General features: G+C 43.9%; 1 protein-coding gene across 1 annotated transcript in view; it reads left to right on the top strand.

Moving 5' to 3' along the window:
• Window positions 1-16862, top strand: part of LRP1B (LDL receptor related protein 1B) — a 1871059-nt gene that overhangs the window by 1587665 nt on the left and 266532 nt on the right. Inside the window, exons 50-52 of the mRNA XM_073545568.1 lie at window positions 1180-1302; window positions 2488-2607; window positions 3828-3956. Of these exons, the coding sequence (XP_073401669.1) occupies window positions 1180-1302; window positions 2488-2607; window positions 3828-3956 (372 nt within the window). The remainder of the gene's footprint in view (window positions 1-1179; window positions 1303-2487; window positions 2608-3827; window positions 3957-16862) is intronic.

Raw genomic sequence — 16862 nt, 5'->3', positions numbered from 1 at the left:
TAGCTCTTCATTTTCCGGGTTGCGCTGTCGACATTGTATGTCTGTCAACGTCATGCTGATTGATAGCCGGCTCCAGATAGTCAGTAAATCAGCATGATGATGGCAGTCATGACCCATCAACAGAGCAGAACAGAAGGGATGCTGTTACTCTGTTGACATGACATACAGTAAGTGGTTGCCGCAGAATCGCCGGCAGGAGTGGTCTATGACTGATCTGTGCCGGCAGAAATCATTGCTGCACAAAACAGGCAGGTAATTAAAAGCTAGTTACCTGTTAGCTAAAAAATTCCCATAATCCCGGATAACACCTTTAAATTGGATAAGAGGAGCATTAAATACAGATGAGTCTGGATTTTTGCAGTTTTGATGGGTTGATAGTAGGACCTGCGTTTTCCTTTGCATCCAGTGTGGGATGGTCAGAATGTCTACTGACAGCTTAGCTACTGCTGGTAAGCAAGATGCTCAATTATCTAAGCTCTGCTGTCTATAATTTATCTAACTTGACTGAACAGCGCAACTTATCTCATGTCGAAGGTTAAAATTGACCTTCCACTTTGTAAAAAAAATGAGTCAAATGGCTTTCAAAATTCCCTGAGCTCCCCTGATTTTGCCACTCTTTTCTGTTTTCTGCTGCGTCGCTCTATTGCATAGATATTCATATTTGTTGCTTTTGGAGCGTGGCATGTGAAATCTCTGCTGGTATTGCAACTTGGTGTTTCTTCAGAGTCTTTTCTGGGAGTGTAATCTCCCCCCCTTCCCTCTCAGATATTGATAATCAAAGCTCAGTAGCTATTGTAGCAGTCTCAGATGCTGCTGAGTTGTAATTAGTACTGTCTTGGCATGAAAGCGCACGCTTCTTGAGAAGAATTTGAAGAAACAACCAGTTGCAAAGCAATCAGAGATTTCACATACTGCACTCCTAAAGCAAAGGAGGGACCCAGCACGAAACTGAAAAGAGTGGCAATATCTGGGACTCGTGGCTTTTTACGAGGTATTTATCTCAATTTTTTGAGCAAGTGACAGGCTCACTTTTTGACCTCTTTAGGTGTTTCACTTTCATTGCTGTCAGAGATCAAGGCAGTATTGTAATATCAAAACACAGTATCTGTATGACAGTACCGTATACACCTTGTCCATGAGATTGTTGATAACAGTTATTATTCTTCTGTTTCTGACTAGCTAAAAAACAACAAAAATGTCAAGAAAATTACTTTGGCTGTCGCAGTGGGAGGTGCATTCTAAATACATGGGTTTGTGATGGTCAGAAAGACTGCGAGGACGGTACTGATGAACTGCACTGCGGTGAGTGTGGGGAAACCACGGACAGGGATAGGAATGATGACTACATGGTCCTCACAAAAATCTCATCTCCCCTATGTCTAGGATTCACTAAGATTGCCTATGTAAAGTGCCTCTAATTTAATTATTAAGGTCATAAAGGAGTATTGCCATCCATGGGATGTGCATCCCATACGTGCAACCCCTACCACTGAGAGCTCGATTTTGGGAGGAAACCCGATTTGTCCTGCCATGATTAGAGGGGAGTCCACCTCTTTATTAACTGCTCTGTTAATCCACTTCCTTGGGAGTTACAAAAGTAGTGGAACTCACTTGCACATATCCTTTCTTCAGTGTACTGGACATCTTCTTTGAGGACACCTCCCCCCTCAGAAGAACATTTTCAGTTAAAATATGGATGGTCATATCTGTCGGTCTATGTCTGGGTTCTGCATGAACAAAAGGTGACTTGTTGCCAAAGATAAGATTTGATTCTCCCAAACTTTAGAAGAATTTTTTGACTCCCTTATGGAAGTCACACTGTTTTCACAAGACCTTATGCAGATGGGCATATTTAGGTTGTGTTATTCTATAATGTTAACCAAAGAAACAGAAGGACACATGGTGCACTGTGTGCCTACCTCTATGCCATAGTATGGACGGTTTTCTCCTTCGGAAGCAATAATTCCAAATGGGAATGTAATGGATATATGGTGGCATATTCTTAAATCTTTGGGCATTGAATCCTTATTCCACATCACCCTGTTCCATTCAGTGTACCACATGTAATCAGCCTGAAGAAGGTCCTTTTGACCGAAATGTCAGTTTTTGGATTGCTTTCCTAATGAATCTGACATAGTTTCTCTGTAACTCAATAGGGTACCGGATTTTTTCTTCCCTAAATGACTTGTCTCATCAAAACTCACCCTTTTCCATAAACTCTGCTACAACATGTGAATGCTATGAAGAAGATTTCCCTTTTTGGCACCCTTCTTGTCCATCAGCCAGAGCATCAGTATACTGATATGTTATATGGCCACCGATTATGACAATGCTAAACTGAGACTGTGCAGACTCAGCTGTTGGCACCATAGATCTCAGTAATCCTCAGCTTCCAAGGAGCCTGTATGAAATGGATGTTTCCGGAGGGGGTATATACGGAAAATGTAATTAAGGTTCCTGCTTTTTAGATGCGCCTCTTTTCCTTAGGTACTTCCTGTTCGTGGAACGAGTTTGCCTGCTCACAAAACAAGTGTATATCCAAGCAGTGGATGTGCGATGGAGAAGACGATTGTGGGGATGGTTCCGATGAAAGTGATGATATCTGTGGTTTGTATCTCCTACTAATCCATGACAATAAAAAACAAATGTGGCAATCAGACCCGTAGTTTTAGGAAGAGAAGAGTAAAGTCTATAGTGGAATGGAGAGATTTGACGTTATCACCAAAATTATAGGACAAAGACTTGGCAAATTGACGTATCAAAAGACACAAAAAGATGTACTGCCTCTTCTGTAGTAAATACACTGATTTCACCAGTGTCTGTACACGGTCCACAGTCCTTAATGGACATTACTGGAAGTGACCTGATAACGCAATCAGTCTTTTTTAAAATACTGTACAAATAAATTGTATCACAGTCCTAGCAGAGACCCCGTAACTCACTGCTGTAATGTAACACTTCCCTGGCTATTACTGGAAATACTGCCTAAAGCTGATGACAAAGAACGAGAAATAACATTTCTCTTACTCCCTCTCCTTTTTTCTCTCTTCTTCCTGTTCCATCCTCTCACACTATTTGCTTATCTCCATTCATCCATCCCCTTTTCTGTCCCTCACTCTACCTTGTCCTTCTATTTTCCTTCCTTCCTACCATTTTTCCTATTTTTATATATCCACATTTTCTTCTCTACTTTCATATTCCACCCACCAATTTCCTCTTCCACTTCTTTTTCTTTAAATTGACTTTCTTCCATAATCCTTCCTTCTTTCCATTCTCTTACTTTTTCCTTTATCCCTTACTTGCTCCATTCCTTTGTTTTCTGCCATATTTCCTTTCCTCCTTTCTCACTCTGCCCTTTCCTACCTTTCTTTGTCCGGTTAACTCTTTAATTCTTTCTCCCTTCTTCACTCTATATATACCTTTCCTCCTTTCCTTTTCCCCCACCTTCACTCCATTCATTATTCCCCTTCCTTACTTCCTTCACTCCCTCCCTTCCACACACTTTTCCTTCCATCTCTCACTTCCTTCCTTCCTCGTTCTTTGCTGGCTCCATTCCTTTCTTGCCTTCCTTACTTTTTCCTCCATTTCACCGTTCCTTATTTCCCTCCCTTTCTCATTTGCGCTCTCCCTTCCTCACTATGCTCCTGCATTCTTCTCCCTTCTCTCTTTTGCTCCCTACCTCCATCCATATCTTCCTCCCATCCTTCCTACTTTTGTCCTTTTTCCTTATTTCCCTTTTTTTCCTCATTCTCTTATGGCCCTTACACTGTTTTCTGCTCTCTATATTTCCTGCTCTTTTCCGTCTCTACTTTTCTATTTCCCCTCAGGTTTAGTGACCTGTGCTTCTGACATGTTCAGCTGCCCTAATTCCCACGCCTGTGTTCCTTTTCATTGGCTTTGTGATGGAGAAAGAGATTGTCCCAATGGAAGTGATGAACTGTCCACCGCTGGCTGCGGTAAGTCTAAAAATTGATTAAATGATTAAATAAGAGCATTAACCCATTGCTATTAGGTTTGGATTTATTACGTAGACCTGAAGTACATTGGTTTAGGTTTCCTACACAGGAGCTGTAGTCTACAGTATAGAAGTAATGATAATAAGAACAGTCACAATAATTGTGGCCAATGGGCCACCAGTTTAATATTCTTCTTAGTTCCACAGTATATCTTTTTCATCCTGATGTGCTGATAAGAATTACATGTTGTTTTTTTCTTCATTCTGGTTGAAAAAAATAATTGTCAATTTTAGTTTCAAATCTAAGGTCATTTCTTTTATGAATGGCCTTTGACCCTAACACAGTACCTTACCTTACTCGTGGATGGTGCAGTAAATGAAGGAGACTCATCATTCCACAAAATGTAGCTTGACCTGTACTCTGGGTGGGGCACAAAGCTTAATGCTTAAAAACAGAAACAATTAGCTGGGTAGTTGTGATACGCAGTAGAGAAATTTTGTGGCTGTAGTGTATTAGCGCAGATACTTGGTGGTTACAGTCTATTGGCCCTGAAGATGCTTGGTGATTATAGTCTATTAGCTCAGAGGATGTTTGGAGGTTACAGTCTATTGGCCCAGAAGATGCTTAGAGGTTACAGTCTATTGGCCCAAAAGATGCTTGGAGCTTACAGTCTTTTGGCCCAGAAGATGCTTAGAGGTTACAGTCTATTGGCCCAAAAGATGCTTGGAGGTTACAGTCTTTTGGCCCAGAAGATGCTTTGAGGTTACAGTCTATTGGCCCAGAAGATACTTGGCTGTTACAGTCTTTTGGCCCAGAACATTGGAGGTTACAGTCTTTTGACCCAGAAGATGCTTGAGGTTACAGTCTTTTGACACAGAAGATGCTTGAGGTTACAGTCTTTTGACACAGAAGATGCTTGAGGTTACAGTCTTTTGACACAGAAGATGCTTTGAGGTTACAGTCTATTGGCCCAGAAGATACTTGGTTGTTACAGTCTTTTGGCCCAGAATATTGGAGGTTACAGTCTTTTGACACAGAAGATGCCTGAGGTTACAGTCTTTTGACACAGAAGATGCTTGAGGTTACAGTCTTTTGACACAGAAGATGCTTGAGGTTACAGTCTATTGGCCCAGAAGATACTTGGTGATTACAGTCTTTTGGCCCAGAACATTGGAGGTTACAGTCTTTTGGCCCAGAAGGTGCTTGGAGGTTAGAGTCTATTGGCCCAGAATATTGGAGGTTACAGTCTTTTGGCCCAGAAGATGCTTGGAGGTGACAGTCTATTGGTCCAGAAGATACTTGGTTGTTAGTCTTTTGGCCCAGAACATTGGAGGTTACAGTCTTGTGGCCCAGAAGATGCTTGGAGGTTACAGTCTATTGGCCCAGAAGATACTTGGTGATTACAGTCTTTTGGCCCAGAACATTGGAGGTTACAGTCTTTTGGCCCAGAAGGTGCTTGGAGGTTAGAGTCTATTGGCCCAGAATATTGGAGGTTACAGTCTTTTGGCCCAGAAGATGCTTGGAGGTGACAGTCTATTGGTCCAGAAGATACTTGGTTGTTAGTCTTTTGGCCCAGAACATTGGAGGTTACAGTCTTGTGGCCCAGAAGATGCTTGGAGGTTACAGTCTATTGGCCCAGAAGATACTTGGTGGTTACAGTCTTTTGGCCCAGAAGGTGCTTGGAGATTAGAGTCTATTGGCCCAGAATATTGGAGGGTACAGTCTAGTAGCACAGATGATTGATGGTTACAGCCTATTGTTTAGTGTTTAAAGTGTACAGACATAAATGCTTTGAGGATGCAGTCAGTTGACAAAGCAGATACTTGCTGGTTACAGCTTATTGGAACAAATGCTTGGAGGTTATACTCTATTGGTGTAAATGATTGATGGTTACAGTATATTGATTAGAAAGCTGAATCTACAAATTAGCAGAAGAATGATAAAAAATATACGGGCCTGGGATTTACTTTAAGTGCTCAGTTGGTTATTGCCTTTAAAAATATAAAATGTGTCTGGACAATACAAGCAACATATACCATAAAGATGCACATTGAGGCTCACGCAGTAATCTACACTGCAAGAAGTCATCCAGCCCACAGCCAGACCTGAAAATGACAACATGTCACACACTGTGCTAGATGCCTGCGCTCCTCATTAGTAAACCCATGATGGCTCTTAGAAAGTGATTTATTCATAATGTATAGCTTTACAGTCTACGGATAAAGTTGTAACTCAGAATCTCGGTGTTTTGCAGCAAATCCCACCAAGATGTTGTGCGTGTAGTGATTTCCATGTTTCAGATGTTAGACGTGTTTGAGTGACAGCCTGTGAAATTACACCGCATTGAGTGGATGTGTAACACGAAAGCGCCTTCCCGGCTGCACTCGCTCGCAGTAATGGAAGGAAACACGCATGACTTCAAATATGAAATGCAAGTGGCCATCTGCTGATTGATCTCGGGGGGGGGGGTGTCCCTGCACCATGGGGTCGGGATATTGTTATACCTCCTGCTCAGCTAAACTATCACAGTCCAGTTTATCAAATAGTCATAATTCATATACTGTAGTTAACCCCATGTAACATAGACACTTTGACTTTACTTGTTCAACTCCAGGGCATTTTTGGTCTTCGGCACCAGACACAGTTCATCCATTATTTTTTTTATTTTGTAAATGGTTGCTGCTATTCGAGGAAACTAGCATTACGGAAAAGATTTATGATGACACCACTATTTATTTATTTTTTTAATTTTCACGGTCTGTTCCTCAAACGTTTAAAAAGATCATTTGGGGACTGTAATATTTGTATATTATTATACACTGCTCAAAAAAATAAAGGGAACACTAAAATACCACATCCTAGATGCCATTGAATGAAGTATTCCAGTTATAAATCTTTATTCATTACATAGTGGAATGCATTGAGAATAGAGATGAGCGCTTTTGCCTTTTTTCGGGTCGAGTCGGGTTTCATGAAACCCAACTTTCGCAAAAGTTGGGTCGAACGAAATCGGCCGACTATAGGGAAAAGTCGGAGGCCGACTGAAACACGAAACCCAATGCAAGTCAATGGGGAAGCAAAGTCGGCAGGGAGTGGAGGACAGTAAACACACCTACAGTGCCCATTTCAATGCCAAAAACATCAATTCTTATTACTGAAGCTTGTCAACCTTAATTTACTTCATAATAATAGTTAGGCATTAAAAACTGGGGGTTATTTGGCTAAAGTTGTGGGGGGTTGGGCTGGTTCCAGGTTTTCGTGTGCCCTGAGTCAAAGAGTGTCATTGCGCCCCTTTAACACATACCACAACTCATGATGCTCCGATACACCACAGAAATATAGGTATAGTACAATGACACATACTTCACTGCTTACATGACATGACTGATCTATTTTAAATTGTACAATAGCTCAAAACCAGGGCAGTATATTACTCCATACAGTGTTATGGCCACCACATTGTGCACCATACAGAATAATGAGCCCCATATATTTCTCCATACCAAATAATTAGTCACATATAATGTTCCATACAGTATCTGATGAGCTCCACATAATGCTCCATATATAATGGACCACATTTGTAATGCTCCAGTGTATAATGTGCCCCATTTACATTGCTCCAGTATATCATGGGCCTCATGGATTCATGAATGATGCTCCAGTGTCTGATGGGCTCCAATAATGCTCATATATAATGGGCCCCATTTGTAATGCTCCAGTGTATAATGTGCCCCTTAGATGCTGCTCCAGTGTCTGATCTGCCCCATTTACATTGCTCCAGTACATCATGGGCCTCATGGATGATGCTCCAGTGTATGATGGGCTCTAATAATGCTCCATATATAATGGGTCACATTTGTTATGCTCCAGTGTATAATGTGCCCCTTAGATGCTGCTCCAGTGTGTGATCTGCCCCATTTACATTGCTCCAGTACATGATGGGCCCTATTTTTAATTAACCAAGGCATGGTATGTGAAAAGATCTCCATGGAGTAATCTGAGGTGTGTGCTTCCACATCCTTCACTTTTGGTGTGGGTAAAGGACACAAGGAAAGGGTTTGCTCCTGACCAGAAGCCTGCAGTTACGACTCGGTGCTTGCATTTTTTACAACTTCAGAATAGGAGGCGATAGAGCTGGAAGCTGTTTCAGCAATGTAAGCCACAAACAGTTCCTGATACTCCGGCTTTAAAAGCAGTCTACCTACTCCCAGAAAAGGGAGCCTTATAGGCCTTCCAGAGCTACACCATGACGCTGGCTCAACACTTCCTGCCTTAGCTTCTATTGTGTTTTTGGCACTACCAGCAGATGAACCACCACCACCATCAGTACCAGGTGGCCCTCCACGTCCACATCCGCATCCTCTTCCACCATACTTCCTCATGTTTTTGAAAATGGACCAAAAATACCAGCAGATACAGTGGGGCAAAAAAGTATTTAGTCAGTCAGCAATAGTGCAAGTTCCACCACTTAAAAAGATGAGAGGCGTCTGTAATTTACATCATAGGTAGACCTCAACTATGGGAGACAAACTGAGAAAAAAAAATCCAGAAAATCACATTGTCTGTTTTTTTTTCATTTTATTTGCATATTATGGTGGAAAATAAGTATTTGGTCAGAAACAAGCAATCAAGATTTCTGGCTCTCACAGACCTGTAACTTCTTCTTTAAGAGTCTCCTCTTTCCTCCACTCATTACCTGTAGTAATGGCACCTGTTTAAGCTTGTTATCAGTATAAAAAGACACCTGTGCACACCCTCAAACAGTCTGACTCCAAAATCCAATATGGTGAATACCAAAGAGCTGTCAAAGGACACCAGAAACAAAATTGTAGCCCTGCACCTGGCTGGGAAGACTGAATCTGCAATAGCCAACCAGCTTGGAGTGAAGAAATCAACTGTGGGAGCAATAATTAGAAAATGGAAGACATACAAGACCACTGATAATCTCCCTCGATCTGGTGCTCCACGCAAAATCCCACCCCGTGGGGTCAGAATGATCACAAGAACGGTGAGCAAAAATCCCAGAACCACGCGGGGGGACCTAGTGAATGAACTGCAGAGAGCTGGGACCAATGTAACAAGGCCTACCATAAGTAACACACTACGCCACCATGGACTCAGATCCTGCAGTGCCAGACGTGTCCCACTGCTTAAGCCTGTACATGTCCGGGCCCGTCTGAAGTTTGCTAGAGAGCATTTGGATGATCCAGAGGAGTTTTGGGAGAATGTCCTATGGTCTGATGAAACCAAACTGGAACTGTGTGGTAGAAACACAACTTGTCGTGTTTGGAGGAAAAAGAATACTGAGTTGCATCCATCAAACACCATACCTACTGTAAAGCATGGTGGTGGAAACATCATGCTTTGGGGCTGTTTCTCTGCAAAGGGGCCAGGACAACTGATCCGGGTACATGAAAGAATGAATGGGGCCATGTATCGTGAGATTTTGAGTGCAAACCTCCTTCCATCAGCAAGGGCATTGAAGATGAAACGTGGCTGGGTCTTTCAACATGACAATGATCCAAAGCACACCGCCAGGGCAACGAAGGAGTGGCTTCGTAAGAAGCATTTCAAGGTCCTGGAGTGGCCTAGCCAGTCTCCAGATCTCAACCCTATAAAAAACCTTTGGAGGGAGTTGAAAGTCCGTGTTGCCAAGCGAAAAGCCAAAAACATCACTGCTCTAGAGGAGATCTGCATGGAGGAATGGGCCAACATACCAACAACAGTCTGTGGCAACCTTGTGAAGACTTACAGAAAACGTTTGACCTCTGTCATTGCCAACAAAGGATATATCACAAAGTATTGAGATGAAATTTTGTTTCTGACCAAATACTTATTTTCCACCATAATATGCAAATAAAATGAAAAAAAAACAGACAATGTGATTTTCTGGATTTTTTTTTCTCAGTTTGTCTCCCATAGTTGAGGTCTACCTATGATGTAAATTACAGACGCCTCTCATCTTTTTAAGTGGTGGAACTTGCACTATTGCTGACTGACTAAATACTTTTTTGCCCCACTGTATATGGTACTATATCAGAAGCGTACAGCTCTATACAGTCTATGGATAACAGTAAATCTCTGTATATATTTCATGAGGCATACACAGACGCTCACAGGTTCAGTATGGATTATCCAATAAAAAAACAAGTTGAAAAAGGGTACAGTATCACCACATAAAAGGTATATATAGTATAGTGTAAACATTCTGATTCTCCGTATACATTTCAGGAGGCAGACACAAATGCTCTCAGGCCCAGTATGGATTACACAAGAATATGAAAAGCTGTAAATGGGTTATGTAACACAAGCGTACAGCTGTGTACAGTGTTGGGCTAATCTTAAAGTTCTAAATATTTTGCCGGAGTAACAGACAGACGTTTACAGGCTCATTATGGATTACACCAGAATCTAAATAGCTGAAAAGGTTACTGTATCAGAAGCGTTCTGATGTATACAGTGTTGGCCAAATTGAAAATATCGGTATATATTTCCGTAGTCACCCTCAGACGCTCACTCAGTTTGGTTTTGACCATAATTAAAAATGTTGTAAAAAAGTTCCTGGATAGCAAGTATATATATTTTTAGGGGACAATTGAAATCTCTGTATAGATAGTCCCGTAGTCACGCTCAGACGCTTGCACAGTATGGATTGGACTGTAATGCTAAATGTCGAACAAAGGTACTGTATAGAATCATAGAATCATAGAATCATAGAATCGTAGAGTTGGAAGGGACCTCCTGGGCCATCTGGTCCAACCCCCTGCTCAAAGCAGGATTCGCTAAATCATCCCAGTCAGATGTCTGTCCAGCCTCTGTTTGAAGACTTCCATTGAAGGAGAACTCACCACTTCTCGTGGCAGCCTGTTCCACTCATTGATCACTCTAACTGTCAAAAAGTTTTTTCTAATATCTAATCTGTGTCTCCTCCCATTCAGTTTCATCCCATTGCTTCTAGTCTTTCCTTGTGCAAATGAGAATAAAGTTGATCCTTCTACAATGTGACAGCCCTTTAGATATTTGTAGACAGCTATTAAGTCTCCTCTCAGTCTTCTCTTTTGCAAACTAAACATTCCCAAATCCTGCAACCTTTCCTCATAAGACAGGGTTTGCAGACCGGTCACCATTCTGGTCGCTCTTTTCTGAACTTGCTCCAGTTTGTTGATGTCTTTTTTAAAATGTGGTGCCCAAAACTGGACACAATATTCCAGATGAGGTCTGACCAAAGAGGAGTAGAGGGAAATAATGACTTCACGTGATCTAGACTGTATGCTTCTGTTAATACATCCTAGAATTGCATTTGCCTTTTTTGCTGCTGCATCACACTGTTGACTCATATTCAGTCTGTGATCTATTAGTATACCCAAGTCTTTTTCACATGTGCTGTCACTTAGCCCTATTCCTCCCATTCTATATATGCTTTTTCCATTTTTATTGCCCAGATGTAGTACTTTGCATTTCTCCCTGTTAAAAACCATTCTGTTAGTTGCTGCCCACTTCTCCAGTTTACTTAAATCTTTTTGAATCCTCTCTCTCTCTTCTCTAGTATTAGCTATCCCTCCTAGCTTTGTGTCATCAGCAAATTTAATCAGTTTACCCTCAGATATAGGTATAACAAGATACAAGCTGTATCGAGTATAGTGTAAAAATTTGTTTCTCCGATTCACCGTATATATAGAAGGCATAACCCACACATGCTCACTCACTATGGATGATGTAGGGAAGGTGGACTGACAGACAAACCAGCCTGTAGTGAGAAGCAGAGGTGTAGCGCAGTGTAGGTGTGAAACCGCTAATATAAAGAGACAGGGTGCAGTGTTTTAGCTTGCCCATTGGAGAGCAGTGGAGAGTGTAGGAATAACTGCCATTGGTCAGAGAAACTGTTAGGTGATGGTGGGCGGAGTTACCAGAACTGGAAGTATAAACGGCTGAGGGAAGGTTCTGGAAGAGTCAGCCAGCGAAGAGAGCACAGTAAAGAGGAAGGTCTGCTGAGGAAAAAGAGACAGTGGAAAGGCTCCAGAGAGGACTGACAGTTGAGGCGGTCACAGGGGGTGGGCCAGAGGATGGTAGCCACAGACGCAGACGGCCTGGGGCTATCATACGGACGGTGTGCTCAGACTGGTGCAGCGCTGTGGTGGTTGGGCCTAGGCCCGCCACAGTGGAAGAGCCACAGAGGACGTCACAATTATAGTTACAAAGGAAGTGAAGGTACCGGGGTCTGTGTACAGAGAAATGTGAAATGGCTGTGGTGAATTGCTGTTGTCGACAGAAGGATGGGCACTAAAAACAGACCTGTACAATATCTCAGTGTCATGTTTGTCTGCGGCAAGAAGAGGTCCCCCCACAGTTGGTTATCCTACAGATGATACCTTAATACAGATTTTTGAAACAAGGTACTGTATCAGCACATACCAGGTGTGCCCAGTCTAGGGTTAAATTTCCGTCTATACTTCTGGAGTCAGACACTCACAGGCTCACTATGTATTACACTAGAATTAAAAAAGTAGAAAAAGGGAAAGGTATTCATAGCGTACATCAGTATACAGTGTTGTGGTACTTTTAAATGTTTGCATATATTTCAATCTCAGTAAGCCAGTCAAGAATCTCCGCAACTGGAAACTACATGGATACAAGTATAGACGCAAAGTCGAGTGTTAGCTGAAATTTTGGAATTACTCATCACGGGAAAACCTCCTGATATATGTTGCAGAGGCGATGCAGACCCTCAATTACTGTGTCTGTGGAGAAAGCGAAAAAGGTTCTTTGTGAAGAAAGGATTGCTTTATCGTAGTAGCGTGGATCACATCACCGTTACTCGTCTCAATCAAATTGTGATCACAGGGAGAGATGTACCCATGGTCCTCACTGCCTAGCATAATGTGTCTGGTCATTTTGGAGTGCAAAAGACAGAAGCCACAGGCTGTAGGCAATTCTATTTGGCATGAGAGGAGATATTGAAAAATGGTGGCAGGAATGTCACACGTCTGTGACTATCACAACTGTGAAAGGTGATCATAAACCACCACGGCATCTGCTTGTAAGTTGATGTCCATTTCAAATGGTAGCCATTGATCACCTGAAGGTAGAGGCCAGCAGGACAGGCCATAGCTACATCTTAACCATCATTGATCCATACACCAAATTTCTAGTGGCCATCCCTGTGAAGGATTTAACTGCCCAGACTACACAGCGGTGGAGCAGGGAGAGGTAAGTATTGCAACTTTCAAGTGCTGTGGCCATGACCAAGCAGGGGGGCACAATCATGGTCGACGGTACTGGCAGAGGGCCTCTCATAGTACGCTGGTGTGTATGACGGCGAGTTGGCCCTCCCACCGTCTGAGACACTGTATTGTACTATGAGGGGCCCTGTGCCATTGCCGTCGGCCATCAGTGGGCCCATCCACCTGTTCAGAGCAACGGCACTTGCCGGGGTGTGCCAGGTCTTTTCCCCAGCCGTTGGGGGAGGGGTGGGCAGCCTAGTTATGGAGGTTTAAAAATTGACATATGTAGATGTGTTGGCTGGACATTCAGCTGCTGCAAAGGGCGTAATTGGGCAAGTCCAAGGAAGAGGAGGAAAAACCGAGGCACTTTTCTGGTAACCTATGTGTCATCAGGGGAAGGTGGGGCAAAATCCTTTGAAACCCATGCATGGTTCATTTTAATGAAGGTTAGATCATCAACATTTTGGGTCGACAGACGGGTACTTTTTTCTGTCAGGATTGATCCAGCAGCACTGAAGACTCTTTCAGATAACACACTAGCAACAGGGCAAGCAAGCTCCTGTAAGACATATTGTGCCAATTCAGGCCAGGCGTCCAGTTTAGAGGCCCAATAGTCAAAGGGGAATGACCTGTGAGGGAGAACATCGATATGGGAGGAAAAGTAGTTTGTAACCATAGTTGACAACTGCTGCCTCCTGTCACTTTTAATCGATGCTGTATTAGCAGTCGTGTGAGCGGTACTTGAGAAATGATTCCACAACATGGTCATTAAACCCCTGTCTCCAACGCCACTTCTGCTGTGTGCACCACAAACACCTCTTCCATTGTGCCCACTATGGCTCGTGGGATTACTAGCACCGCTGCTGTCTGCTGGGAAAGCCTCAAACAAACGGTTGCTTTTTTGTTAGCCAATATTATCTCTAGGTTCTCCTCTGGCATGATGTTGTGTAATTTGCCTTTGTAGCGTGGATCGAGGATGCTGGCCAGCCAGTAGTCGTCATCCTTCATCATTTTGGCAATGCGAGGGTCCCTTTTTCGGATCCGCAAGGCATAATCACACATGTGGGCCAATGTTCCAGGTGTCAATGATGCACTGCCCGTGGTGGGTGGAGGAGCAGTTTCTGGCAAATGCCCATCCCTACAGTCATGCACAAACACTGTACCTGACCTTCGAATGCCAACATTTTCTCTTGCCCCCTGAGAAACATCCTCCTGCCCAAAATAATCATCCCCCTCATCCTCATCCTCCTCCTCTTCCTCTTCTTCCTCCACCTCGTCCAGGACAGTTCCCTGACCAGACAATGGCTGACTGTCATCAAGGCTTCCCTCCTCCTCCGCTGCAGATGCCCGATCCTTAATGTGCGTCAAACTTTGCATGAGCAGACGCATAAGTGGGATGCTCATGCTTATTATGGTATCGTCTGCACTAACCAGCCATGTGCATTCCTCAAAACACTGAAGGACTTTACAGTTGTCTTTCAGCTTTGACCACTGCACACCTGACAATTCCATGTCTTCCCTCAAACTGCCTGCCCGTGTATCCTCCCACAAATGCATTACAGCCTGCTTCTGTTCGCACAGCCTCTCAACCATGTGCAGGGTGGAGTTCCACCTTGTTGCAACGTCTATGAATTAGGCGGTGCTTGGGGAGGTGGAGCAATCGCTGCAGCTTCTGCATACGACTGGATTGTACGGCCGAGCGACGGATGTGCTAGCACAGTCTTCGCACCTTATGGAGCAGGGATGTTAACTCCGGATAATTATTAAGGAAGCACTGCACGACCAGGTTCAAAGTGTGAGCCAGGCAAGGTATGTGTGCGAGTTTTGCACAGGCTATGGATGCCACAAAATTACGGCCGTTATCACGAACTACCTTGCCTGCCTCAAGATGTAGACTGCCTAGCCATGACTCAGTTTGTCGCTGCAAGTAGTCGGCCAGTACCTCTGCGGTGTGTCTGTTGTCGCCCAAAGACATCATCTTTAACACAGCCTGCTGACGCTTACCACTAGCAGTTCGATAATGGGACACCTCATGTGCAACACTGCCAGCTGCGGATGTAGGGCTCGTGCGACTGTGCTCTGTGGATGAGCTTTCGCTCATAGACGAGGAGGAGGAGGAGCGAAAGCCTACAGCCAACTGTTTCCTATACCATGGGCTAGGCAGCACTGTTCCACCGCCGCTGTCCCCAGTGGAGCCTGCATCCAACACATTAACCAGTGCACAGTGATGGACACGTAACGGCCCTGGCCATGCCTACTGGTCCATGCATCCGTTGTGAGGTGCACCTTTCCACTCACTGACTGTTTTAGTGCATGGACAATGCGGTCTTTCACATGCCGGTGGAGGGCAGGAATGGCTTTTCAAGAAAAGAAGTGCCGACTGGGTAGGTCATAGCGTGGGACAGCGTAGGCCATGAGGTCCCGGAAAGCTTCACTTTCAACCAAAAGGTAGGGCATCATCTCTAATGAGATTAGTTTGGCAATGTAGGTGTTCAAACACAGTGTACGTGGATGAGAGGATGAGTACTTTCTTGTCCAACTCAGAGTGCCTGGTAGGGTGAGCTGGACTGGAGAGTTGCATATGGGGGAAGTAGCGGTGGACCGGATGGAGTGAGAGGGGGTTGGTGATGGTATTGGTGGTGATGGCCTAGATTCAGTGTTGTGTTGTAAAAGCATTGTGATTCCCTGAGTGCTTTGGCCTTGCGACGACACCTCCACATTTAGTGCTGGTGGTGTGCTTAATGGTGGCAGTGGTCTTACAGTGGGGGTAGCGATGGAGCGTTGTTGGCTACCTTCAGTCGGAGCAGGTGCACATGTGCTACCTGAGGTTTTGTAGTCCGTCCACGCTTGCAAGTGCATGTTGATTAAATGTCTAAGCATGCAACTGGTATTCAAATTTCTGAGTTGTTCACCTTGGCTAAAGGTCCTTCGGCACTTCTTACAGGTAACCTTTGCTTCATCAGTAGGATTTTGGACAAAGAAGTGCCACACTGCACTCTTCCTACTATGGTAAACATTTTCTGGCCTTGTATGCTGTGCTAAGTTGACCGTCTGGTCAAGCTGTCCTGCAACTCTTTTAGTATTTGTTCCACATTTTAGGATAGCTACGGGCCTGCTAGATAACCGCTGCTGCAATGTCAATGCCTGCTGCGGATCCTTCTCCTTATCTGAACTATTGCCAGCACCACCCTCCTCCACCAATGGATGCCAATTCGGGTCCAGAACTGGGTCATCCATCACCTCCTCTTCAAAGTCATCTGCACCTTCCTCTTCACCTTCCTCTTTACCTTCCTCTGTGTCACCGTGTAATGTGGTATGGTATGCGGGAAGGGGCACCTGGGTTTCATCAGGGTCAGATTCTGGCTCAATAGACTGCGAGGGCAATGTATTGCTGTGGGTCAATGTACCAGCAGAATCATCTAGCAGTGGCTGTGTATCAGTGTACTCCATGTAAGATTCATCTTGGACTGGGGAATTCTGGATTTGACTGGATAACCCAGGCATGGTATGTGAAAAGAGCTCCATAGAGTAATCTGAAGTGTGGGCTGCCGCATCTGTAACTTTTGGTGGGGGCGAAGGACACAAGGAAAGGGTTTTTTATGACCAGAGCCCTGCACTGACGACTCTGTGCTTGCAGTTTTTGACCGTTCAGAAGGAGGCAATAGAGCTGGTGGCTGTTTCG

Source organism: Dendrobates tinctorius, unplaced genomic scaffold, assembly GCF_039654945.1.
Source record: "Dendrobates tinctorius isolate UK_male_01 unplaced genomic scaffold, ASM3965494v1 ptg000143l, whole genome shotgun sequence".
NCBI classification, from domain to species: Eukaryota; Metazoa; Chordata; class Amphibia; order Anura; family Dendrobatidae; genus Dendrobates; species Dendrobates tinctorius.
This window is presented reverse-complemented; position numbering and strand designations above follow the sequence as displayed.